We start from the raw sequence: 27,900 nt of genomic DNA on the forward strand, positions 1-27,900 counted from the left end.
TAATATAAGTGACATTTATTAACATTCTGCTATATTTACAGTTTTAACATAATAAAACTCTGAATTACTGCTTTGCAGAAATCACACAAGTGCACATTAATCTATATTTAAATGCACCAGAAATTAGAAAAGCAAGGAGTACAGCTATGTTAGGAACCATTTCAAGTTCTAAAGTCAACAAAAATGGCGATGTGCTTTCTGATTTTATGCACTGCATTATCAAATTATTTAGGTGATTTTATACACCACATTATCAAATTCTTTGAATTTGATACCACCAACATATACTATGAGAGTTCCTACCCCAAAAGTGTGCAGTACAACAGTAAGAAATACTGAATACATACTACCAAGAGTTAATACTTGTACCAGCTTCTTAATGCTCTTTCACTACTATGCCTTAAAAGCATCCACATGGTACATGTAGATTTTATTTCCAGGTTGTTTTCATTTTATTTTAACAACAGATACATACTATGTGCAGAAATACAGTCAAAACAAATTTCTAAAGTTCCAAGAACACCCCTTCACAATGGCCAGCATTATTACTTATCTTACACTAAGAAAACATATTCAAAGTTCAATTTTAAGGAGAACAAAAAGCAAGACTGACCCCTTCTGGCTGCAGGGCAATAGCTCATGCTATTTAAAGAACTACAAATACTATATAAGGCATTATTAGTAACATCACAGACTTGATTGCAAGAGCCGTTTCAAACATTAGCCACTAATGATTCAATGATTACAGGAGTTCTGCATTAAACTATTAAAATTTTACATCTAGAAACAAATAGAAAGAAATGCTTCTTTTTTTCCAACAGTACTTTATTCATTTTAAAGCGGGTGATTATTATTTTTCCTTCTGTGTTGAGAGTCTTGATTTATTTCCTGCAGGTGTCCACTTAAGGGAGAACTCATCAATGCAGGAAAATGTTGCCAGAAAACATCAGTCTGAAAAGAGCAAAAGCACAGTTACTATTTTAGCTAAGAGAAGGATGTTTACAATCTTGGAATACGTTTTTCATACGCAAATGCACAACTGTTCACTAGTTTTTGAATCCTTTCTTTCTAGTTCCCACCTTGCCCATTACATTTAATTCTGACCTCATTCCTGTGCCTCTGTGACTGATGAACAAAATGTACACGGTCAAACTTTATTTCTGGTATGGCAAAGGAACAGAGGCACAATAAATTCCAACCCTATTCCTCCCACCCACAAAAAAAAAAAACCCTAAACGGGGATGGAGGTGGGGGAGAGAAATCTTCTTGATTACATGAGTTTAAGTTTAGATTTAAAATATTTTAAACTAGCAGAATCACCCAGAATCTGGACCACATCAAAAGCATACGCGCGCGTGTGTGTGTTTCTGTCAGTTTATGTCTCTAAGAGCTACATAATTAGGGCTGAAGAGCAAAAAAGAGGACAGGCCAAGCTGCTGCCTGTCCGAGCTGGGGAAAGAGGTTGGTGGGTGCAGGTGGGCGTGGTCACTGTGCCCACATGCCTCTTTCCCGGCTTGGGCTGGCAGCAGCCGCAGCTGGCCTCCAACTCCGAGTCCAAACAACCCCCCCAACATTTCCTTTGAAATGTAAAAGTCCACTTGGATGGGCATGTTGCCCTACCCCCCCCCGAAAAAAGAGGACATTTCCAGGTTTTCCCAGACATATGGTATCCCTAGCATAATGGGAGAATCAGTAAATTTTAATTATCAAGCAATTTTTATACCTTTTCAAAAGATTAAGATTGGTAATGATATGCTGGATTTTACCATCCAGTTTAAGTAACTCCAAAAGGAACCGTTTGCAGGCAAAGGGCTGCACTGTTGTTCATACGTGGCTGCTCACTGTTCCGCCTCCTGCGCCAGGCCGGGTAACTTTTATACAAATTAAAGCTAAACACACCTCTTAGCAGTGTTCTTTCTTAGGCTGTAGGGAGATGTGGGCAGAGTAACCAACTATTACAAGAAACAACATTTTCTTGTCATCAGGCTACTGGCTTTTTAAAGTTCTCAGGGAATTTCAGAAGATTAAAGAAGAAGAAGAACCTCCAAGAGTGTAAATGGTAAAAACAAGGACAAGTGCTGATCTGGTGTTTTGTTCACAAATTACAGTAGCAGTACATTTATTTCCAATAGACAGGAATCTGAAAGCCCTGCTGATCTTATGGATATGAAACAAAAAATAAGAAAAATGGCTTTTGCCAACAGGCTTTTGGGAACGGAGTGCTCCTAATGAGAGGGCTGGCACAGTGCTGTTTTTATTATAATTATTTGTATGGTTTTAATAGATTTTATATGTGTGTGTTTTTGTGTGTAGAGAGAGAGAATGAACGAGTTTTAATTCTATCAATGTTTAATTGTTTTTTTAAAATTATTATTATTTCTATGTTTTTAGTTTTCTTTTTATCTGTAAGCCATCTTGAGACCCTGTCAGGGAAAAAGGTGAGGAGGGGTATAAATAATATATTGGGGGGGGGAGTTATTAGAATACCCTGCCAAGTGCTGTTAAGCAAGAATTAAGAGGCTGGCTGATTTTGTATGAACAAGGACAGACTAGACATAGGAAGCATGCAATCCTGTGGTTGGCTCCTAAGCCCTTAACTATGGTTACACATGCACCAGCCAATGGCCTCCCACATGAGCACAAGGTCAAGCCTCCCATTCAACTTAAGATTACTTTCAAGTAAGCTCCATGGAATTGAGTCAGGCTTACTTCAGGGTAAACATGCCTAGGATTATACTACACTTCAAATAACTAGTCATCTTTCTCGTCCTGTGAAATTTGTTATAACGAACCAAGCAGCTTCAACATATTATTTCTTATTACCTTTCTATTCTCCCTTTTCTTGAAGGAGCTCAAAGATCTGTACATGGCTCTCCCAGTTGTATTCTGTTACTTACAACAGTCCCGTGAGGTAGGTTAGGCTAAGAAGATAACAATTCCCCCTCTTCCCCCCCCCCAAAAAAAGTAGCCTGAAAAAGCTACATTCAGATAAAAATTGTATTTAATGGTTCCCGCAAGAGCAAAAGAACAAGAGTGGCCTACTAGTTAATGGTGTTTCTAACATTGGAACTGAGAGAAAAAAACATAGGAGCAGGGAAGTTTGTAATTCAGTGTGAATTTCAGATCCAAAAGGACTACAGAGGACACCACAAACCTTACTAAGGAAGTAAAGAAACCCTAACCACAGAGTATTTCTCTTTTTTTAAATAGCTTTTTCCAGCTCAAATGTTCTAATGTGGTGGGTGCCAACTGCGTTTCTTATATGGCCCATGTCATGATGGTGGTTGGGTTTGGTTTTTTTAAGTGTCCCACCACTGCTAAAGAAATCTTCTTTCTGTGTGTGGTCTAGCCATGTATCTCATTAACTACTGGAAAGAAAGGCAAACCTTTTACAGCTTGTGCGGTTGCTGGCCAGCTAAAAAGAGAAGTGGAAAGGGAAAACTAAGGTTCCGTTTTATAGGATGCATGCTTAATAACATCCAGTTGAAACTTTCATTTTTCCACTACTGTCCTGGACAGAATATCTCCAGGTTTCTCTGGGGTAACAGTTTCTATGGAATGGCAAGGGCATGTCTTTCAACTATTTTTAACTAAGTACTCTTTTCTCAGCTTCTAGGCCCTTCTAACCCAGCACATCTGCTTGGCAGGTGCATATAGAGATTCCCACGTCAAATTTTGTGGTGTCTAGGGCAGGGCAATAACTGCTTTTCAATATTGCAATATATCACCAGTTAAACATTGTGATATATCACAATATCTGAAATAAGGAAGGAACTACGCAGAGGCATACAGGATAATGTCCTGGCAACTGCTACTACTCAAGGGTCTAAAACTGATAAATGATGATATTATCAATCACCTCACAGCCACTTTCAGCAGCAGGTAAGCCGAAATGCATCCAAATGAGACTTTTGGTTTTGGGCTTGGCTACTGAATGGTGGTATCCAGGAGAATCCAAAGGACGGTGATGAGTCATAGTGAATACAAATAATCTGGAATCTATTGTGGCATAAGCTTTCATGGACCACTGTATCCCATGCCTTTCTTGGGTTTTGCTCTACCATTTAAGATCCTAGACTCTAAAAAGGCTATCTCTCTAGCAATTCTTGATCCGGGAGACTAGTGCTCGAATCCCCACTCACCCATGATGCCCACTGGGAGACCTTGGGCCAGTTCTTAAACATAACTCACAGGTTTGTTGTGTGGTTGAAATGGGGAGGAGAACCATGTAAAGCAACTTGAGGGACTTGGAAGAAAAGGTGATATATAAATGTAACAAAATAAATAAACCACAGGTTTCTCTGTAAGACACTACCCAGATTCCAGCAAAAAGGAAATAAAAGTGTAATAATAATAATAATAATAATGATAATAATAATAATAATTTATTATTTATACCCCGCCCATCTGGCTGGGCCTCCCCAGCCACTCTGGGCGGCTTCCAAAAGAATACTGAAATACTGTGATACATTAAACATTAAAAGCTTCCCTAAACAGGGCTGCCTTCAGATGTCTTCTAAAAGTCTGGTAGTTGTTGTTCTCTTTGACATCTGGTAGGAGGGCGTTCCACAGGGAGGGCGCCACTACCGAGAAGGCCCTCTGCTTGGTTCCCTGTAACTTGGCTTCTCGCAGTGAGGGAACCGCCAGAAGGCCCTCGGTGCTGGACCTCAGTGTCCGGGTAGAACGATGGGGGTGGAGACACTCCTTCAGGTATACTGGACCGAGGCCGTTTAGGGCTTTAAAAGTCAACACCAACACTTTGATTTGTGCTCGGAAACATACTGGGAGCCAATGTAGGTTTTTCAAGACCGGTGTTATATGTTATCATATTTGTCTTTTCAAATTGGTATAATTTTTATTTTTTTTCAAATTGGTATAATTTAGTGTAAATACTAGTGCACATTAGAAGTTGGAGGAAGTGGCTTCTACTGAAATCAGCGGGACTTCAAAATGTGTCTAGGATCATAACAGCAAATGGTGCTCTACAAATACAATAAATCAGTCACTCTTATTTGGTGAACAACACTGAAGATGGTATATAGGATATGGGATGACCTGCTTTTTAAATCAAGCAAAGAAACACGAAGAATTAAAGCAGATTCCCCAGAGAATTACCTTTAGTAAATAAAGAGAACTCTAGTCCTAGGAAGAGTGGAAAATGTATCTGGCATCTTCCGAACCTTTGCATAATTGATAAATCCTCTGAGGAACAGGAGAAACCCTAACAAAAAATAACAGAGTTATATTTCACATACACATCTTCCATTCTTCTGAAAGGCAAGGTTCATTCCTACAATTGGTTCCCTCTTGTTTAACCAGTTATTGATCCACAGGATTACCCATTCTCTTATCCAATCACTGCTACACTTACCCAGGAACCTGCAGTGAAGGACTTTCTCAAAATGTTTTTGGATGTCCAACCATATATCTTCTGAACCACTTACATGTTTGTTGATACAGTGGTGCCTTGCAAGACGAAATTAATCCGTTCCGCGAGTCTCTTCGTCTAGCGGTTTTTTCGTCTTGCGAAGCACCCCTATTAGCGGCTTAGAAAAAGGGGGGGAGGGAAAAAACTCGCAAGACGTTTTCGTCTTGCGAAGCAAGCCCATAGGGAAATTCGTTTTGCGAAGCACCTCAAAAGACGGAAAACTCTTTCGTCTAGCGAGTTTTTCGTCTTGCGAGGCATTCGTCTTGCAGGGCACCACTGTACTCTCAAAGAATTGAAAAAGTTGGTGAGCTGGATTTCCCTTTATAGAAGCCATGCTGACTGAAAAACTTGTTCTTTTATTTGCTTAATAATTCCAGCTTCAAAATGACTTTTAACCAACTTTAGAAAAAAGGTTAGCCTGACAGGGTCTGTTATTTCTTCAGTTCCCCTTCCCTCCGAGTCCCCCTTTTTTTGGCAGGGGGAAATCTCATATTGGTTACCTTCCAATCCTCTGATAAGGATCAGGTTTGGGCCTGGGAGTGTCTTTGTATTTGTTTCTGCTCCTGGAGGAGCAGGTTGTGGCCATGATCAGAAGCACATTTGTACATCTTTCGCTAATGTACCTTTCAATCCTCTCATCAGGAGGTTGAGTTTAATGATGTGGTATACTGTCATTGAAAATTCAGCAGCTTCAATTTTGAGCAAAAGCTCTTGGGTTCACACTATCTGGACTTACTATGGCTTATGGTTATGAACCTTGCATGCTCCACACACTGTTTTGAGTGAGAGAATATACTGAAAGTTTCCATGCCCTGTTTAGAAGAAAGTGCATCCAAACCTGGCAAAGGGTGGTTTGACAAACCATGGTTTGTCAATGAGTCACAAGCAACCCAGGTTTTAATGCAATGACAAACAACAGTTTCTTACAAATCAGAAAAGGAAGTTTTAAATCTCACCACTTCATGCATAGTGGGGAAGGGAAAGTGAACCTGAGGCTCATGTTTGTACCCATGGGAGCATCTCTGCGTCCCCCTTTAATTTTCCTTTCACAACTCTGATGTCTAAAGTTCCTATTGCTTCCCCGGCTAGTTCCTGATGTAGTTGAAGAAATATTTGTTTTCATGCCTTTACCAACTTTCTCCTCATTTTTTCCTTTTCTTGCTTGACACATTTATTTGCTGGAATTAGGAATCATTTTTGTTCTCATTTTGGCAAGGCTTTCTTGCCTTTTATGGTTTTCTTCACACTATTATTTAACCACACAGCTATCATCATGAACTTGTTTCTAAATCTGTGGTGTTCATTTTTCTGAGCCTGTTATAAATACATCCTCCCAGCTTCCTGAGAGGATCTGACCCACCACTGACAGTTTTACTCCGTTTTGAAAAAGACTCTCTTCCTAAATAGTTAACATCACTAATGTTTTTTCCAAGTCAATGAGGGCTAAACTGCGACCCAACAGACCTGTGGAACAAATTTCCCACTTTTTTTCTTCTTTATTTCAAAATGTCAGGTGTGGATGCCAATTTGATCACAGAGGGTATTTAATTCTTTCCTCCTGTGTTGTTTTAAGAACTTAAGAAAAGCCCTGCTGGATCAAACGAAAGGCCCATCTGTCCTCATAGTGCCCAGATGCCTATGGGAAGCTTGTAAGCAGGATCATTATCCCCCCCCCCCCCGATCACCATGACTCCCAGAGTTGCTATTATCCCTCAGGGGTGAGGAGAGACAGATACAGCACTGTGCCTGTCATTTTCCACAGTAAAACAAGGTTGTGGGTTTCTTACTGCAAAGAATGAAATGTCCACTAGATGGCAGGATTCCTTGAAAGGAACATCTCAAAAATCTGCCAAGGTTCTCTAAAGTGGCCAGCATAGGAACCATAGCTGTCAAGTGTCCCTTATTTGAAGGGACAGTCCCTTATTCCAGCGCCATGTCCCACTGCTGTCCCTTATTGATGGATGTCCCTTAAATGTCCCTTAAAGGATGTCCCTTAAATTTCATAGGAAGCAGCTCCTCTCCCTCCCTCCCTGCCGGCCAGGGAGGAGGGAGGCTCCAACTGTGTTGCTCACCCAATAAGAAGTCTAAGAACGACTGGGGGGTGGAGCTTGCATGCCTTGTGTGTGGCTAGTTAATGCAAGCTGAGCGGGGTTTTGAATGCTGGACGCCATTTTGTTGCACGTGCTGCTACAAACTTTGCAGTGCAAAGCCAGGCCGGGGAGCCATCTTAAGTTGAAGCGGCATAGGCCTTGTGGTGCATGTGATTCAGATTCTATTCAGTTGAACCTCTGGTTACAAAGTTGGTTGGACAGTGTTCTCGAAGCTACCAGCATGAGTTTGACCAGACTGCAGGAGGACAGGAAGACTGGAGTGTCTGGAACAGGTGAGGCTGCAGGTCCCTTATTTTGGCTGTTGGTCCCTTATCTTCAAGGCTGCTGGTCCCTTATTTTCAAATCTGCAAGTTGACAGCTATGATAGGAACTAACCTAAAAGACTGGCAGAAAAGCCCCTTTCTGAAATCAACATTAAAAATACACTACAATCATTATTACAAGTAAGGAATAACAACTAGATATGAGCAGGTTCACGCACGATTCCTAACGCAAAAACTGAAATGAACGTTTAACACTTACCTAACACAAGGAACACCCACCACAACCAGTACTGACCATCAAAGTAACCAGGGAAATAGGTGGAGAACTAAAAAAAAAAAGTGGGGGGAGAATAAGGTCAATCAGTATGTAGTTGCAGGATTTTTGCACTGGCATTTTGTTACTAGCAGCAGTTATTGCTGGATAAATTACTGCTATCACACACGTTTCTTCTGTAAACTGTTTAGTATAATAATTAAGCAGCATATAAATTTTGTAAAATTATACACACACTCCACCAGTAACTCAGGGTTAAGCTCCTAAATCTCTGCAAAAATTAATACTGCATGGTGAAAGGACATGATCCGAAAAATCTCTATGTGAAGAGGTAACACTCCAGATACACACAAGCACTTCTTGTTGCAATAGTCTGGGATGTATGCTAACATGGTCAGACTTAATCCAGACAAGATAGAGTCCTTTCGGCCAGTAGGAAAGCTAATCTCAGAACCTGTTCTGGATGAGGAATTCTAAGGTGGACTGTACAATTAAGGACCAAACATGAGTTCTCTGGCTTCTAAAATCTAAAATCAATTCAATCACATTTTTTTCTTGCACATCCTCAAACTATCGTCACCCTGACACAAACCAGTCCATGAACTGCATACAGAATGTGTTGGGTGACTCCAATGCAACACCAATAACTTCCAGCGGGGGATATAAGCTTTGCAGACAGTAAAATTAAAAGGTACAAGGCCAGTGAAATTCTAAATAAGCACCACTTAACAAACAGCTACATTATACACATGTAGTTTTATCTATCCAACAACAGGCAAGTCTGGCTTTATTAAGCCATGCTGTGATGCAAGAAACCTACACACACAGAGACAAAAATTTTTAACTGGTTCTCAAACTGTGCCAGTAACTTTTATTGCAGTTTTGAATAAAATCTAATCAATAAAATGGGCAGGTCATTTTGGCATACCGTAGCCAGTACTCCGAAGGGCATCTAGTCTCACCTTACAGTTTTACATACATCAAAAATGAAAAGTTTACATCACAGCATTTGTTTGCTCCTCTGCATCAACCTATCTAACCAATCTGTTCCCGCTATTTGTGGGAATACATTACACCAAACACGAGTGTTTTTAGTATCCATGCCCTTTGAGACAACATTCACCTCACATAATTACACAGCGAAGTATTTCAGATATCTTTTTTTTCAATTACTCTTCAATGGAGCTGCCTTTTGATAATCTGAAGCTATGCAAATTAGCTGAAACAAGCACACAGTGCAAATCTGCATAATTTCCATTTCAAAAATCATGTTTGGTGGTTGCAAAGATCACGGTGTTCAGAATTTCAGAATGCTTACACAGGGTTAGTAACTCAATCAAGCTGCATTTTCTTAATATAATAAAGACATATTCATATGTTTTGTCTTTAGGACTTTCACAAAGGGAAGACTCACTAGGGAATTATTTGTTGCCATGCCTATCATACACAGAGCACTCGCCTTTTATTCAGCCTTCTTTTTCCACTCCTCAACTTACCCTGACAATCAAGATCCACTTAATGAGAGACAGACCAAATCCAGAAATGGCCCCATATCTTCCTGCTGCTGAGGTAGTCAGGCAGAAAGAGAGAAAGAATCCAATCCAGTTGAATAGGAATGCCACTAAGGGAAAAAAATAGAGAGAATACAGCAATCACAACTGATTTCAATTTGTGCCAATTGAGGGTATCACAGAGGCATCTCACTGGAAAACAGGGTGCTGGACTAGAGGGATCTTTGATCTGAACCAGCAATGCACTTCATATTGTTTTAAGCAGAAATGGTCACTCTACCCTTCCATTTTTCTGAAAGTTTCATTCCTAACCTTCCAATATAAAATGCATCTCAAGTAACAACAAATCCCTTCTCTGCCCAGAAACGGCTGGCTTGTCATAAAAGTTGCCCATCTGCACTAGCAAGGACAGCAACCACACCCCAAGCAGGCATGTAGCACACAATCAACACGGAGAATCAATATTCAGGTGAGACAGTCTACTATATGGATGAACCACCTCTTCGAAAAAAGAGAGTAAAGTGCTAGTTCAATCATGTTAACAGTTCTGTCACAAAGATTCAGGTTGGTTTTTTTAGTGTACTTACTGAAGAAAGTCAGCATGAAAATGCCGTCATTTCCTATCCTCAGCTGGTCAGTATCGTCAAAGTCATCCCGTGCCACAAAGTCCTCCTCCTAAGACAGAAATCATTCACGGTGGCTAGCAAATGTCAGACAAACTAATTTACCGGCATTAGGCTTACAATACTTTCTCCCAAAAGAAAGCTAAAGTGCAGCTACCGTCAATGCTTACTCTTCCTTGAAAATTGCGTGGTTGAGATACCATAACTAAAAGCACATGACACAAAATCATATCACACTTACCCTCCCAGGAACTAAAGGTATGGTAGCTTCCGCCTTGGTTCTCTCTGCTTCATCATAAGTAGGCAGGGTTGTGGCTACATTGTAAGATGGGGGATTAGGAAACCCAGCCTCATCTTTATAATCAAAATACACTGCGGGGAAAATAGATGGGAGAGAGAAATGTTAATTATCAAAATACCTACATACTAAAAATTACAACCTAATTTTTCTTCCTGATAATAAAAAAATAAGGATAGGTGAAATGATTATAGTGAAAGTATTGTGTACATGGCAGCAACCCAGCTTTATGGCACATAATGTGACTAATTTGTGACCTTTCAGATGCCACTGGACTACAGCTGCCATCATTCCTGACCCCTCGCTAGGTTGGCTGGGGCAGATGGGAGTTGTAGTCCAACAGCATCTGGAAAGTCACTGAACAGCCACCCCTGCTCTATGGTCTTTTGTTCAGATATAGAAATGGATAAAGCAGGATTCCTTGTGCACAACCTCGTCAGACAAATCAGTGTTAATTTGCTTTCCAAAATGCAAGGTTGTCAAGGCTAGGCTGATGTAAATGATGAACATAATCATATAATGAGTGTCACTTAGAAGTAGATTATGGTGTTTTGATTCATCTTATTAATTCTACACTGCATGCAAATATATTCCCAGGTGCCAATTTGAAACCCAGATGGCTTGGAACTTTGCAGGATGATCATAGCCTGTCATAACAGCTGAGCACAACCGAAGCATGTCTGCAGAATCTTCACAGATATAATGAAGACTTGGAGAAAGATGCACTCTGCAAGCAGCAAGGAATAATTATCCATGGTTTCAAAGTATGTTCAGAGGTGGCAACAGAATTTTTGGGTCCACAGCACTACGTAGATAAGACCAGTCACCCAGCTGCAAAAAAACTCTCCCTCTCCCTTTCCTGATACACACACCATTAGCATCAAGTTTTACAGCCACAAATGCAGTATAATATAAATTGGCAACAGAATGAAATGCTACCTTCCTCTCTATGCTAAGACAGAGCACTCAGGAACGTAAGATGAGCCAAGAAAGGTGGTTTATGGAATCACATATTTCTACATGAATTTATGTTCCCTGCACATAACTTGCTATCCTTCCAACCATTAGCAATGATACTCGACTAACGAAAATCAGTGAGCATTTAAAAAATAAATAAATACCTGCGTTCTCCCCAGAAATGCTGCTGTACGGTGGTGGGAAATCATTTACAATCTGCAGGTTCTCACAAGGCTCCTCCTCATTCTGCAACTAAACAGAGACATTTTTGGTTTTAACATGGCAAGGACAAGATGAAGAGTGCACATTTTTTATCTTAAAGGCATAGATAAAAAGAAGTCAGATTAATTTCAAGTGTGGCTGCAGAAATTAGATGCCAACGGAGTATTCTTCCTATTAATAAACATACTTTAAAATGTTTTAGATGGTGTATAGATGTTTCATAAATTAAGAACATTTAATTAATGATTTAAATCATGATTTAACTCCCCAGTTCCCCTCCCAGAAAATTTAAATAACTGAGTCAAGTTTCCAGTTTTAAAATTATACTTTTCCTAAATAAGAATGCATACTTTCTGGCTACTGTAGCAATTAAATGTATTAATCTGCAACTCAACTGAGTCTTTATATAATGTGGGAGCATAATCCAGAACATTTGACCAAACAGATCATGCATCTTTGTGCAACAGAATTGTGACTACTTAGAAAAAGGAGTATGGTTAGTTCTCTTTGTACATTTGCAAGGATACTGAGCAAGATCATATACTTGAAGGCTAAGTTTACAATCCTATGCATATTTATTTGAAAGTTAAGTTCCACTGAATAAACTGGGACTTAGTAACATGCATAGAATGGAGCTGTACAAAAACTCTGAGGTAAAAGAACAATAGCAAAACAATGTTTCTCCATGAGATAGAAAGCAAATGCCCATGCTGCTTGGTTGGTAAGGGTCACAAATATTCTACAACGCTGCCGAACTCAGATAGCTGGAGTAAAAGGTCATCCACAGATTTGTTTAAACAAATAAATATTGCCTCTATGGATCTGGGGAGTTACAATACTGTATCTCCTGGACTAGCAGTCAGTGTTGACAATACTGAGCTATGCTGACCAGCTCTGACTCAGTAGAAAGCAACTTCCTGAGTGCCCAAGTGCAGGTTTTAACTGCTGATTCAGATATAATTTCTGTTATGAAGAAGAGCCTGTGTGAACTTTAATCCTGGGCACTCTCTCCCCTCTTCCTCCATAAATGGAAAAAGGAGAACAAAAGCTTCCACTTTCATTTTAGAACTTTCCACAGCTCCCTGTTACATTCTAACTCAGGGAAGTGTTGTCTGTTCCAACTACAACCTATATTGACTGCAGTATTTAACAAAGGATCCAACATTTAGTGAGTAAGCAACTAAGGAGAAACAGAAATATAACTAGGACTCAATTCTCCTTGTGACTTGGTTAAAAGGTTAGGAGGGGACAGAAAATGATGTATATAAGTAAAACTAGAGAATAGTAAGGGAGAGAGTGTAAGAGCTATGGTTGAAGAATTGAAGAGAAAGAGCGAAGAGACCTAAAAAAGGTAAAGGTAAAGGTACCCCTGCCCGTACGGGCCAGTCTTGACAGACTCTGGGGTTGTGCGCCCATCTCACTTAAGAGGCCAGGGGCCAGCGCTGTCCGGAGACACTTCCGGGTCACGTGGCCAGCGTGACATCGCTGCTCTGGCCAGAGCCAGAGACAGAGCCAGAGCCGCACACGGAAACGCCGTTTACCTTCCCGCTGGTAAGCGGTCCCTATTTATCTGCTTGCACCCGGAGGTGCTTTCGAACTGCTAGGTTGGCAGGCGCTGGGACCGAGCAGCGGGAGCGCACCCCGCCGCAGGGATTCGAACCGCCGACCTTTTGATCGGCAAGTCCTAGGCGCTGAGGCTTTAACCCACAGCGCCACCTAGATAGCTTTAAAGACCTAGATAGCTTTAAAGAATGCCAAGAGACCTAGAAACTCAACTATAGAGTATAAATTGTTAAGTATTGGCTTGGTTAGAAAAACAGTCTCTAGAATAGTTGGGTGTGTTTACGTGTTTCTTTTTATTTGCTCTTATAGGTAACTAAGCAAAATGCTAAGCCAGTTTTCTTTTCTCTAAAATAGTTTTCCAAAAAATTATTTGTCTGATGCTTTACAAAAACTCTGAGGTAAAAGAACAGTTTGTTTTGGTTGAGAACTTGTTATTCACCTCACACTTAAGTGCCATATGACTCTTCTCAATAAAGGAAGTATACTGGCCCAATTAAAGAAAAATAGGAACTGCTTGGTGACAGTGGTGAAGGAGGGATGGGTTTGGTTGCCTCCCTTCCTTCTCAAGGTGCACACCAAAGCCTGTGACACCACAGGAGCAGAGAGCAGTCTGAGTCAACCATTCCTGGCATAAAGCAATTCTTTGCAGCAAGAATTGTGGAATGACTAGGCTGAAGTGGAAGGCCATGTCTCTCAAACTGCAAGCCTAGGGATGGTGTTTCCTTCCTCCTCTCGGCTTCCAGTTAACCCAGAAGAACATGGAAGACTACTGCTAAGCTGGAAATCATCTCTACTTCCTGCACCACCCAAAAAGAGCAACGATGGTGTGGCAGAAAAGTAAGGGAGGGGCGAGAGGGGAAGGTGGTTGCAGTTGGGAAATGGCAGACCAGGACTTGGCTTGCAGACCACCAGTTGCAATCATTAACTTTAGTCTATGGCTCTAATAGATAGCTATGAGGGAAAGAAGTTATGGTACTGGAGCAGCTACATTTGCAAAAAAAAATGGACAGCCATTAGATAAATGAGAAGTGATTACTTTGGATATTTCAGAATTAGACTGGAAAGAGAAGCTGCTGAATTGCAACTTATCACCAAACTTAAAACCATGGAGAGACCTGGTCTGAACAAAGACATTGGATTCTTATCTCATTATACATGACAAAGCCATTTTTCACCTTCTCACCCCTTGCTTTTTCCTGTAAGACCTATTGGAGTCGTTAAGAGCCGTCAACAGGCTCATCACAGCTATCTGCCAATCACCCAATCCCACCACCCTTCTGAGTAATACCCCTCCCCACCTTCTCACTATATAGAAGGGTCTGGTGACTTCTGTTTCAGTGTATCTGAAGAAGTGTGCATGCACACGAAATCTCATACCAAGAACTAACTTAGTTGGTCTTTAAGGTGCTACTGGAAGGAATTTTTTTATTTTGTTTTGACTATGGCAGACCAACACGGCTACCTATCTGTACTTTGGATATATTTCTGTGAACAGGAAGAAACAGTCAGAAGAACCTGTGAAAGAAGTGAGAATGAAATCTGAGGCCTTGCACGCAATGAAAGAAGAAATGCCACAGACATTTCCCCTAGAGAAATGAGAGAACTGCTGCTTTTGCATTCTAGATGCAAGAAGGAAAGGCATGCTGGAGGCGAGCGGGGTGGGGATGGGGGGAGACCATTTAAGATTTAAGTGTCAACCCTGGGAAACCATTGAAAAGGTGACATAATAATATCAGATAGAATGACAGAATGAAGGTGGAGGAAAGGTGGAGATTAACAACATGCTGTTATGAAGGGTAAAGTAATATTTTTTTTTTACTTTTTTATTCAAGCAAATTCCAGTGATGCTGATAGTTATATATATATTTTTAAAAAAATAATTTTTATTGGTTTTCCAACACAAATAAAAACAAACAACACATTCACATACACAAACAAAAACATATAAAACATGTATAATTTCATAATCCTGTTTTCATACCCCTTGTTTCTGCGACTTCCCCATACCTCCCTTTTACTGCATCCTTATTTTTAACATTTTTTTTAGCAATTCCCAATAATTAATTATTTAATTCACTTTTATTATATTCCTTTTTCTTTAACTTATTAGTTACAGCTGCAATTCTCTATTTCTTATTCCCTGTCATCTAACACTCCTCAATTTTGCAATAATTTTTAAGATATATCTTGAATTTCTTCCAATCTTCTTCCACTGTCTCTTTCCCCTGGTCACGAATTCTGCCGGTCATCTCTGCCAGTCCCATATATTCAATCACCTTCGTCTGCCATTCTTCCAGAGTAGGTAGTTCTTGTGTCTTCCAATACTTTGCGAGGAAAATTCTTGCTGCTGTGTAGTAGCATACATAAAAAACGTCCTATCCTTCCTTGGCACCAATTGGCCTACCATGCCCAGAAGAAAAGCCTCAGGTTTCTTAGTCCACTTTAGGACTTTCTTAATTTCATTATAGATCATTTCCCAAAAGGCTTTAATCCTCGGGCAGGTCCACCAAAGGTGGTAGAAAGTACCTTCAGTCTCATTACACTTCCAGCAATTATTATTGGGCAAATGATATATTTTTGCAAGCTTGACTGGGGTCATGTACCACCTGTAAATCATTTTCATTAAGTTTTCTTTTAAGGCATTACATGCCGTGAATTTAATACCGGTGGTCCATAACTGCTCCCAGTCCGCAAACATAATATCATGACCAATGTCCTGTGCCCATTTAGTCATAGCTGATTTCACCGTTTCATCCTGTGTATTCCATTTAAGCAGCAAATTATACATTCTTGACAAATTTTTAGTATTGGGTTCTAACAATTCTGTTTCTAATTTAGACCTCTCCTTCTGGAAGCCTATTTTCCTGTCCTGTTTAAATGCCTCATATATCTGATGATAGTGTAACCAGTCTCGTACTTTAGGCTTTAGTTTCTCATAACTCTGTAATTTAACTTTTTCACCATCTTGTTCTAAAATTTCACAATATTTTGGCCAATTAGGCTCCATATTGAGTTTTTTCATCTCTTTGGCTTCCATTGGTGACAGCCACCTGGGAGTTTTACTTTCTAACAAATCTTTATACCGCATCCATACATTATATAATGCTTTTCTAACAATATGGTTTTTAAAACCCTTATGTACTTTTACCTTGTCATACCATATGTATGTGTGCCAACCAAATCTATTATCAAACCCTTCCAAATCCAAAATGTCTGTATTCTCAAGAAGCAGCCATTGTTTCAACCAGCAAAAAGCTGCCGATTCATAATAAAGTCTTAAGTCCGGCAGGGCAAACCCCCCTCTTTCTTTTGCGTCAGTTAAAATCTTAAATTTTATTCTGGGCTTTTTGCCCTGCCAGACAAATTTAGATATATCTTTCTGCCACTTCTTGAAACACTCCATCTTGTCCAATATCTGCAATGTTTGGAATAAAAACAGCATTCTAGGCAACACATTCATCTTAATAACAGCAATTCGGCCTAACAAGGAAAGTCTCAACCTTGACCATATTTCTAGATCTTTCTTTATCTCTGTCCAAAATTTATCATAATTATCCTTAAATAAATTCACATTTTTAGATGTTAGGTTTACCCCCAGGTATTTCACTTTTTTTGTTATCTCTAAGCCTGTTTCACTCTGAAACTTCTCTTTTTCAGCCATTGTAAGATTTTTCTCCAACACTTTCGTCTTTTGTTTGTTCAATTTAAATCCTGCCACTTGACCAAATATCTGAATTAATTCTAAAACTCTTTTGGTACTAGCTTCTGGCTGTTGCAAAGTTAGTACCAGGTCATCTGCAAATGCCCTTAATTTGTAATGTTTAGTTCCGACCTGAACTCCTTTAACCAACTGGTCCCCTCTAATCATATTCAACAAAACTTCCAGAACTGTTATAAACAATAGAGGGGATATTGGGCATCCTTGTCGTGTACCTTTTTCTATTGATATTTCTTCCGTAACCACATTATTTACAATCAGCTTTGCTCTTTGCTTAGAATATATTGCACCTATACCATTTTCAAAACCTTGGCCCACCCCCATTTCTTGGAGATTTTTCTTCATAAAACTCCAGCAAATGTTATCAAAGGCTTTCTCCGCGTCCACAAAAATTAAAACCACCTTCCTATTAATGTCCACTTCTAACATTTCCAAAATATCTATAATGTTCCTCACATTATCTGACATATGTCTCCCCGGGAGAAAGCCAGTTTGGTCCTTATCAATCTCCTTTAGTAACACTTTCTTCAATCTTTTTGCCAAAATGTCTGCAAAAATTTTGTAATCCACATTAAGTAATGATATGGGGCGGTAATTTTTAACCTGATTCTTTTCCTTCTCAGTTTTCGGTATAAGTGAAATAAAAGCTTCTTTCCACGATTCGGGTGCCTTTTTCCCCTCTAGAATTTCATTACAAACTTCTTTCAATGGATGTATTAACCATTCCTTCAGTGCTTTATAGTATCTGGCGGTCAAACCATCTGGTCCTGGAGATTTTCCCAATTGCATATTCTGAATGGCACCCTCTATCTCTTGTGCTGTTATTTTCTCATTCAAAGTCATTTTACTTTGCTCTGAAATTTTTGGTAATCCATACTTCTTGATAAATTCTTCTAGTTCTTGTTTGTTTATTGGCCCTTGTGCATATAATTTTCTAAAAAAACTTTGAAAACAATTACTTATCTCATTTGGTTTGGAAATAATTTTTCCATCCACTTCTAAACTTGTCACAGTATTCATTTCTTGCCTCTTTTTCAATTGCCATGATAGCAGTTTCCCACATTTGTCCGCCGATTCAAATGTCTTTTGTCTCATTTGCTTTATTTTCCATTCTATCTCTTGATTCATCAATTCCATGTATTGCTTCTGATAATACTTTATTTCTCTCAAAATCTCACGAGACTTTGGTTTAGACCTCAGTTTCTTTTCACCTTCTTTTATTTTTTCCAGAATTTTTTCTTTCCTCTCATTTTGCTTTTTCCTCTTTATAGAGTTCTGTTGTATTAGGAAACCTCGCATCGCGGCCTTGCTTGCGTCCCAAATTATTCTTTTTTCCATTTCTGTTCTTAAGTTTATCTCAAAGTAATCTTTTAGTGTCTTTTGGGCCTTCTTGTAAATCTCTTCATCTCTAAAGAGGGTGTCATTCATTCTCCATCTAAAGGATCCAGTTGATGTTAGTTTCATCTCCATCTTCACCGCATTATGGTCGGAACAGGTCTTTGAGCAGATTTCAACCTTTTTTATCCTTGGTGCCATACTGCTAGTTACCCAAATTTGGTCAATTCTTATCCACGTCATTTTAGCTTCAGAGAAAAAAGTTCCCTCTCTCTCTCGAGGGTTTCTTGTTCTCCAAATGTCAATTAAGTCCATATTTTCAGTCATCTCAAAGAAAGTCTTAGGTAGTCTCCCTTCCTTAGAAATTACTTGTCTCTGTGCCTTGTCCATGTGTGTGGAGACTACTCCGTTCATATCTCCCATCATTATTATTTTACAGTCTAAATAGTCCAGTAAGATCTCATGCAACTTCTTGAAGAATTCAGCCTTCCCATCATTTGGTGCATAAATTCCAACTATCAGGATTTTTTCTCCTTGAACTTGTATTTCAATCGCCAGGTATCTTCCTTGCTCATCTTTAAATATCATCTTTGGAGTCCATTTTTCCTTTACATAAATCACCACGCCTCTTTTCTTCACTTTATCTGATGTAATAAATTCTTGACCGAGTCTCTTATTTACCAACAATTTTCTATGAGCCCTGGTCACATGGGTTTCTTGTAAACATATTATATCTAATTGTTCTCTCTTCAATATATGAAAAACTTGACGTCTTTTTCGGGGAAGGTTCAAGCCATTACAGTTCCAACTAAGAAGTTGCAGAGACATTTTGTTATTAAGTACCTGTTCCTCCGACTGCTCCTAACTTTTGTTCCTCTTCTGATGGTGGTGATGCTGATAGTTATACAGTGGTACCTCGGGTTAAGTACTTAATTCATTCCGGAGGTCCGTACTTAACCTGAAACTGTTCTTAACCTGAAGCACTACTTTAGCTAATGGGGCCTCCTCCTGCTGCTGCTGCTGCTGCGCTGCCGGAGCACGATTTCTGTTCTCATCCTGAAGCAAAGTTCTTAACCTGAAGGACTATTTCTGGGTTAGCAGAGTCCGTAACCTGAAGCGTATGTAACCTGAAGCGTATGTAACCCGAGGTACCACTGTATGTGTGCATATGCACGCGCACACACAAGGAGAAAATGAGAGTAAAATAATAGTGGTGTTGAATTATTCTGTTAATATGCTGCAATTTTGTTATTTTGCCATGATATTTATAATGCACCAAAGTCTAGGTCATTTAGATGCAATACATTTTTCAAAGTCCAGAAAGTTACATGGGATCTCCTTACAGGCCCCTTCCTTCCTTCCTATTCAGTTGTTCTATTAAGAAGCAAGCTATAAATTCCAAGACTCAACATTATATCTTGCCAGCAACATGAAAATGATCCTCCTCTTAATGGACAAAGCACACAGCCTCTTTTTCAACAATGCCAGCCATCTAAAATCAGCTAAGTGCTTATTAGCACAGTAAAGATTCACATAGTAGGAAGATCATATCATACACTTTTACATGAACAAATGCTGCTCTAATAGCATAAAACTGGCCAGTTGTCACTTGCAATACAGTTTTATTTTTTGAGAATTAGCAGCTGGGTGGTGAGAAAGGTAGAAAATAAGGCCTGCTCAAAGTTTGGGGTAACCAGGATAATAACTGTTTTGTGTTTTTGCAACTGGTGAAGTGGGTTTACTTAAAATGGAGGCAGCTAACCTTTTCTGCCCAAGGGTCAAGGCAACCCTTTTCAGAATCACATGCCAGCGGTGATTGTGGCAAAATATCAGCACAGCACTCTCCTCCAACAGCATAATTTGTAAGTGCCCAATTACAAGAGATTCAAAAACTAAACTGGCTCTCTCTTTGTTCTTGTTATTTCTGTTAGTTAATAATGGCATGACTAGAATCCACTTCTGATCTATACTATTGCAATATATTCTACTATCAGGTCTTCCCTTTCCATCTTTCTCCTCTAACTTCTGATCAAAATCTGACCACCTGGTTAATGTAATGCCCATGTCACTATGATCACATTTCCTCATTGTAATATTTTATTCATTGGCTCCAGGCAGCATTCAGTTTGACTTGCTACTTTTAAATGCTCCTCCTTACCTTTCTTTTCTTATCTCACATTAGTCCTTCTTTTTTCATTTGTTGCACACTCTTCTTTTTTCCATCTGCTTTATCTTTGCATGGGTTCCTTCTCAAACCCTGCTCATCCTCTCTTCTTCACCATCACTGAGAGCAGCTCAGAGTGCTCCAGAAAAAGGAAGAAGCACTCCAATTTGCTATAATGTTTCCCAAGTGCAGGTGATGACAAAAGGGCCAGGAAACATTCAAAGAGTTCCTTCCTGTTTCTGGAGTGCTCTTATCTGTTCCCAATGGTAGTTAAAATAACATCATAAAAGGGAAGGGTGCTTTGCTGTTGAGCACCCACAGAAAATTGTATTTAGGGCAGGAAGGCTGTCAAAAACATTATGATGGGTCAGATCAGGCACATGGGCCAGTAGTTAATTACTCTTCCTTTAAAACATGGAGATAGGGCAAAACAGACCAATCCTAATCCCCATGTCTACTGAATCTAAAGGGTTAGGATTGGTTCAAAGTGCCCCATCAGCCAGTGGAGAGGAGCACCACCAAAGGTAGGCACCTCCATTCACAGAAGCTCTGCAGGCATAAATTTACCACTGGCAGTACTTCTGCCAGAAGCAGGCCCTGAAACAAGGCATTCCAGCAGTAGAGGACGTCAGGAGTCAAATGAATCTGAAGGCCCACTGCTTCTCCAAGAGGCTGCAAGATCAAGGCCCATCAACTATACCAATCTGGACCTGGTATAGTACCCCCACAAGCAAACAAAGAACCAATAAAAAAAATCTCAATATAAAATAAACCAATGCAGGGAATTAAAAACAACAAGAAGAAAAACTACCAGAATGAAGAGAACACCCACCCAATCTCATTCCTTGGCCAGGACAAGTCACCAGGGCCTGGGAGGTGCTGGAATATCTGCAACTTCACTTTCCACTCACCTTGTTCTTAGGACTGCTCTATAATCCTTCTACCTCAATATGAAAATGCGTAAATTTCTGAGTACATTTTTTTGCTAGGTACTCCTTAATTCTGATACTATTCATGACATTTTAAAATGATGTGGCCTTTTCATTAGGTATTTGCGCCTCTCACTCTCATTCAAATTACTCAGATTAGAATGTGTAAACAAACCTGTGATTGGTTTATTCTATTTTAATGGAAAATGGGTACTTGGTTCACTAGCCATTAGGATGCTTCTTTATTTGAAAAGAAAAAGGTCAGGCCATTACAATTTTCATATTCACATTCACAAAGCAATGTAGAAAGGGAAAACAAAACAAAACACAAACTGGCATTTAAACTCCAATTAAATTAGAAGAATGGTCAATATTTCCTAGCCTATGTTTTTCTTTCGTTCCTTCTAGTAAAAGCTAATCCATTATTCCTCAAGAGTTTTAACACAACAAACCTCTCATGCGCATGCAACAGCAGAACCAATACAGGCATTACCTTACAACTGCTTATGTACATATCTAGAACAATGCAAGCCTTCATACCAAAACTATCAAAGAAAGCTGGAATATTAAACATAGGCTTCTATTTCTGAATTCTATTGCCTTAACTTGTGTACAAAAATTAATTATTGGTCCCAGAATGACAACTCATGAGAGCCTCTAGATTGCAGAGATACCACTCCTCAAATCTCATCCTGTTGCTATGGCAACATAAGGGAGTTCTCAAAAGATCTCTACTAGGCATGTTTAAAATACACAATTAGCACTTCACAACAAAGCATGTAAAATACAACCCATGTAGCTCAATCCATATGAAGGTAATGTATTATTACATCTGAGGATTACTGCCAGTCATTTCTTTATTAGCTCTAGCTTTCTGAACCATATATCCTCATCAATGTGCCTCTTTACTTTATGTCATAGCTGTATATGACTACATTTAGAAACATACCTGCTGAAGAGCAAGGTGATTTGCTCCAGTTTATGGAAGCCACCTCCTGTAGGTGAGGCAGTATACATGATGCTGCCAATTAAGGATTATTAAATGACACAACAGGAAGACACACACATCAAACAGAGGCAGAAGTCACCTAGATTGTCATTTGTTCAATGCTGAAAGAAATGGAGGGTCACACCCACATGGTAAAAGCCTCATTTCACCAGTCCTACCCGCATCTTTTGTCATTTTCTAGCCGATGCCTTTCATTTTTCAACATACATTTATTCAGCCATTTTGAAACATCTAGGTACCTCATCCCCAGATGTTGCCTCTACACTATTTTAAATCATTCCACATTATTACCTTCCAAATGATCTGTAAAGATCAGTTGCTTTTATATGTACTAAAACTGTTTTGAAGTTTAAATGTGTACTATGCCAGTCACTGACAATAAGGAATTACATCCAAGCAAGTGAGTGGCAGAAGTGATGGCTTCCAGTGGGCAGCCCACTGCCATGTTCAGGATCCCAGGGTTGCCTGAGGAGACCTCAGATTCAGACACCTCATGAGTCAGTATACTCTGTGAGGATATCTCAGCACACCCTTCTATGCTGCCTCAGCCTGAGGATGTGGGCCTCACATCGGTCCTGCACTCATTCTAGTTCTTTACACTTGCTCCAACTTGAACTTATCATTGACAAATCAAATTGGATAGAATATTTCAATTATATTATTATTGTTGCCATTGTTATTGTTGTTATTTTAATTTCTATACCACCTTTCACCTGAGGATCACAGGGCAGTTTACAATATAAAAACACAAAAATATGTAACATAGTAACAAACAAAACAATACCCCCACCCCCACCCCAGTTTAAAAGGCCATTCCTGCTAGTATATTAACATATTAAATATCCACTACATTTTGAACGACAATCCTATGCGTACTTACTTCAGAGTAAGTCACATGGGCCACAAGCATTCATAGGATTGTGGTGTAAGAACAGCATGTGTCTTCTTTGCGAGTACATCATTTTGGCAGGACTTGGTCATCTTGCAATCAAATGAGATCTAATTGCTCTACTCTGCTTGTAGTACACTATATTCTGGAATCACAAAATTCTGTAGAACTGGTTGATACTGAAATCTGAATTGTGAACATTGATGTTTAATTCAAGGGATGGGGGAACCTGTGGCTCTTCAGGAGTTGTTGGACTACAGTTCCCATCATTCCTGACTATTGGTCATGCTAGCTGGTGCTGATGGGAGTTGGAGTCCAACAACCTCTGGAGGGCCACACATTTACAAAATCGCATTTGTGTTTTGTCCTCTCTTTCCTTTTCCTTCATTTCTCTCTCTCTCTTTTCAATGCAAGCTTTTATCAAGGCTCTGGTGGTTGGTAATTTTGATTGTGTGATCTTTTAAAACACCATGGAAATTTGACTGTGCGACATTAAGAAGTTAAAATGGAAACTTACCATCATCACACTGCAAGTTTTTTATAAAATAACTGAATTCAGTGTGGCTAACTCTATAATATGTTTAAGACTTCAGAATAATCCTACCTGGTCTGGGGAGGGGCAATCAAGGCTGGGTGAACTGCCAAATCCCAAACCTTGCCAGGCTGATGCTGTGAAGGGCACACGACATTTTACCCCCCCCCCACCTACTGTCAACAGCTTTCTTTATTCAAGTTTTTTCATCCCACTGCATACAACAGGAGAGAAAATAAATATCCAAAACCTCCTCTAATCCATCCCAACATGTCTCCTTTTTGTCCTTTCTGCCACTGGAGAGAGACAGCTGCAGTTTTCTACAGTTACAATGAATAGGCCTTCTACTCTTCCCACAGAGGAGATTTCCAAAATCCCATTGCCCGCCCCCAGGAAACCCTGTGAGGGACCATAGGACTGCACCCTATATCACATTTACTTGGGCTTTTCATGCACCAGCAGCAAGTCCTTACTACACTCACATTAAATTCTCCAGAAATTTTAGTAGGGTACATTTTACAACTGTTTTAAAAATTGTAATAAATTCAGCAGCTAAGCATGGTAAGAAAACAACTACTGTATAAGCAGTCCTATTTTTTCAAGCTTTGCTAAGTACCACTACTGAAAGAAGATAACACCAAATCAATTTTACTGTACTGATTGTACAAATTGTAGAGCTTTGTTAACAGCCACAGAATATGAAATGTATAACCTGTTGGATCATTTTTAACAATAAAACTATATAATGTTATACATTGGATACTCTTGGATCTTTTTTAACAACAATACAGTATGAAATGTATAAGCTGCAGATAAGTCAAACATCTTATTTCCACTTGAGAGGCCCAAATCTGAAGTACAACAGGGAAGTTGAAGAAATAGCTATACAAAATCAAAATCTGAAATATGTACTATGTGGTGCTGCATGATTTGGTAGAAGATCTAGTGTAATGTAGTAGACATTGCTGGGAATTGGACCTAGGTTCAAATTCCCATACAACCATAACACTCACTTGGTGACCTTGGTGACCTTAGTATCTTAGATCAGTAACTTGCTCTCAGCATAACCTACATCACAGTTATTGTAAGAAAAAATTAAGAGGAAACTCCATGTATACTGCCAAGTTCCTTGAACAGAATATGCAAATAATAAGAATAATAATAAGAAACAAAGTAGTCCAGAATGTTCAGGTTCGCTGATACTTGTTATTGTTAGTAACTAATATTCCGTCTAGAAAATTTTAATATGTTTCCCTCACAAAGTGTAATTTTAGGACCATCATTTATTGGGCAATATGTAGTCTGGAGACTGTTCTCAGAGTTCTAACAAATAAAATTTATAAATTCAAACTCAAATCCTTATCTGGTGAAGCATGGCTGAAAATATGGGGTGTGGGGACCTGTTTACAGAATTTGCAGAAATAAAATAAAAAGTAGCATACATTAATTAAATCTGAAAAATTCCATAATTTTGAGCATAGGGTGCTAACACAGCTAGAGCTCATATTAGGAGGGAAGAGCGCTTATCTCTCTATCCAACAATGTCATCTAGTGCCAACAATCATGTGCTCTAACAAAATACCACACAACTAACAGAGTTAAAAGGCAATGTGCTATCACAGAAATGCATGTCTTCTAGAGCTAATCATCAATCACTCATCAGACACATCTAAATTTTATGTCGCTGTAAGGAAGACAGAGTCATTTTCAGACCTAGCATACTGTATGCTAAACTACATATACAAGCATTAATTCCAAATAAAATAAATTTTCTCCCTCTAACCTGAGAAATCTAGCTTTGCTTACAAGACTCCCTTCAACAGGGATCTGAAACTGCTGAGTAAGCAAATTGTGAGAGTAATTATTTGTTCAGCCCCAAAAAAATGTCCTCAAAAAGGCACTAATAGACGACTATTTGGTGCCTTGAAATTTTCAGTCCAGGAAAAAAACAGGGACAGGGCCAACTCAAAACACAAAACCAACTGATTAAAACAAGAGTAAAGTAAAAACAAAAAGCTGCATTGTTATTTTTATATGTGGTTGTTAGTGGGAAGATACCCACTTATAGAAATCTCCCTGCTTCCATATATTTAGGTTGCAAACAAAGACTAACAACTATCATTTCTCCTTGGCTCCCACCCACTGCACTCAGGAAAGCATAAACAAAGGCATCCCAGTGACAGTTTGGGCTTTTCAGAGCACTAAATTTACTGAAGCACTGGAAAATCTGTAATTCCCATTAAGAGGAAATATATTGCAAAGGATAACTATCCACGGAATGCCACCACACCACCAATTCTTTTCTGCAAATGTCAACTTTTGCGTTTGCAAATTTAATCAAAATAGGAAGCTACTGTGCACTGATTCCACTGGTCAAACTAGTTTAGTATTGTCTTCAGAGTTTTGGACAGAAGAGACCTTGGAATTACAAAACATAATCCCAAATGGTGGAATTCAAGAGTGTTTTGGGGTTTCCCAACCTGGGCCTCGAGCTGTTTTTGGACTACGACTCCCATGATCCCTTGCTAGTAAGACCAGTGGTCAGAGATGTCGGGAACTGTAGTCCAAAACCAGCTGGAGGCCCAAGTTTGGAAAACCCTGTTACAAGGTGGGCTGGGAGGCTGTGTTTACATCTCAACACTGTGAACATTTAAGGATCATAGGAATGTATAACGCCCCTTAAGTTAAAAACAACAAACACACGCAAACTGGTGCTGCTGGATTTTTACTGCTTACATTGGAAAACTCGAGGTTGGCGAGGATCGAATTGCTTTCGGGATCTTTTCATGGTACTCGATGTCAATTAATCCGGGATAACTACCAAGCCAGCTCCACATCACTGGCAATCGAGGCTGGTTAAAATCCCCGTATAATAAGCAAGTACGCACTGAAAGGCCGGGGGGGCATTTATACCCCCTGCTACTCTGCCTTTCATGACCCGACTGTCGAGGGTGGGAATGCGAAGGCAGCCGGGCAACTCGTTGATCTTAAAAGCACCGTCCCTCCCCAGCAAAGCGAAGGGAGGCTTAACTTAGGGCCTCGTATCCCCGCCGTCTTCTCATCGGGGCGGCTTCCGCTTCTGGCCTTCAGAAGCAAGGGGAGGGGGAACTGGGGTGGGCGATCCGAAGCAAGGGGGCGGGAAAACAGATGAAACGGCCCCACAAATAAAGGGCCAAAGCAGCAGCTGGAGGGGGGGAACGCTGTTTTGGAGTAGATAGGGAAAAAAGCAAGATTAGGCCCGTGACAGGGGGGGGGGCAGAGAGCGATTCCCCCGCTCCTTCCGGGCTCGGCTTCCACGTCTTCAATGTGGGTCGTAGACAAGCAGCCTCTCCCCCCCCCCCACCCCCAGTTCCCCACAAGCTCCTTCTTCGTTTCGCTTCCCGCGGCCTAAGAAGCCTCGGCGCTGCCGTGCTGTCTTGCCCAGCGCATTCCTCACCTGCTGGTATCGGCCGCCGCCGCTGCTAGGCTCGCCTGCTGCTGCTGCTGCTGCTGCCGCCGCCGCCGCCATGGCGCTGGGCAAGAAGCTAGCGTGCTGAGTGAGGCGGGAGAGAATTAGCCTGGAGTGCCGGGCGCAGAGAGAGGGAGAGAGAGAGCGGGCGGGGGCCCCGCTGGGGACGGTTCACGCGAACTCCCGTCCCCGAATGGGCGCTGCCGGGGCTGGTCTTGGCCGAGGGGGAGGAGGAGGGCGGCAGCCAGCCAGCTAGGTCACTTGCTGCTGCTGCGGCTGCCTGCTGAAGCGCCAACCCCTTCTGGTCGCCGTCCTCCTCCCCTTCCTCCGTCACACTCCTCCTCCTCCTCCTCCAGGCAGCCGCTCTAGTGCTGCTTGCCCCCTCGCCATCGCCGGCGCAGCAGCGCCTCTGACGGCCCTCGCGCCCGCTCTTTCCCCAGGCCGGGGCGCGAACCTTCCACACAAGAATCCCTCGCGGCTTCGTTTCTCCTCCTGGTTTCATTTGGTCCGCAAGGACCGCGCAAAATCTCTCGCGGCTTTTCACATCCCGTGAACTGATCTGATGCCCTCCCTTGAGCTAGTTTTATCATAGCCATGAGGCATGAGGAGAGTGTTTCGCCTCTGAT

The 27,900-nt window shown here is 40.4% G+C and overlaps 1 protein-coding gene across 1 annotated transcript; it reads right to left on the bottom strand.

The window, feature by feature from the left end:
* Window positions 1–27,588, bottom strand: NDFIP1 (Nedd4 family interacting protein 1). The gene is made up of 8 exons (XM_079968012.1): window positions 27,263–27,588; window positions 11,630–11,717; window positions 10,452–10,582; window positions 10,175–10,262; window positions 9,573–9,697; window positions 8,062–8,128; window positions 5,116–5,221; window positions 1–951 (listed from the first exon to the last, which is right to left on the bottom strand). The coding sequence occupies exons 1-7, from the start codon at window positions 27,332–27,334 to the stop codon at window positions 5,118–5,120; spliced, it is 675 nt and encodes a 224-aa protein (XP_079824138.1). The 5' UTR covers window positions 27,335–27,588; the 3' UTR covers window positions 1–951; window positions 5,116–5,117.
* Between the last annotated feature and the right edge of the window lie 312 nt (window positions 27,589–27,900).

Source organism: Podarcis cretensis, assembly GCF_951804945.1.
Source record: "Podarcis cretensis genome assembly, chromosome: 2".
Taxonomy (NCBI): domain Eukaryota; kingdom Metazoa; phylum Chordata; class Lepidosauria; order Squamata; family Lacertidae; genus Podarcis; species Podarcis cretensis.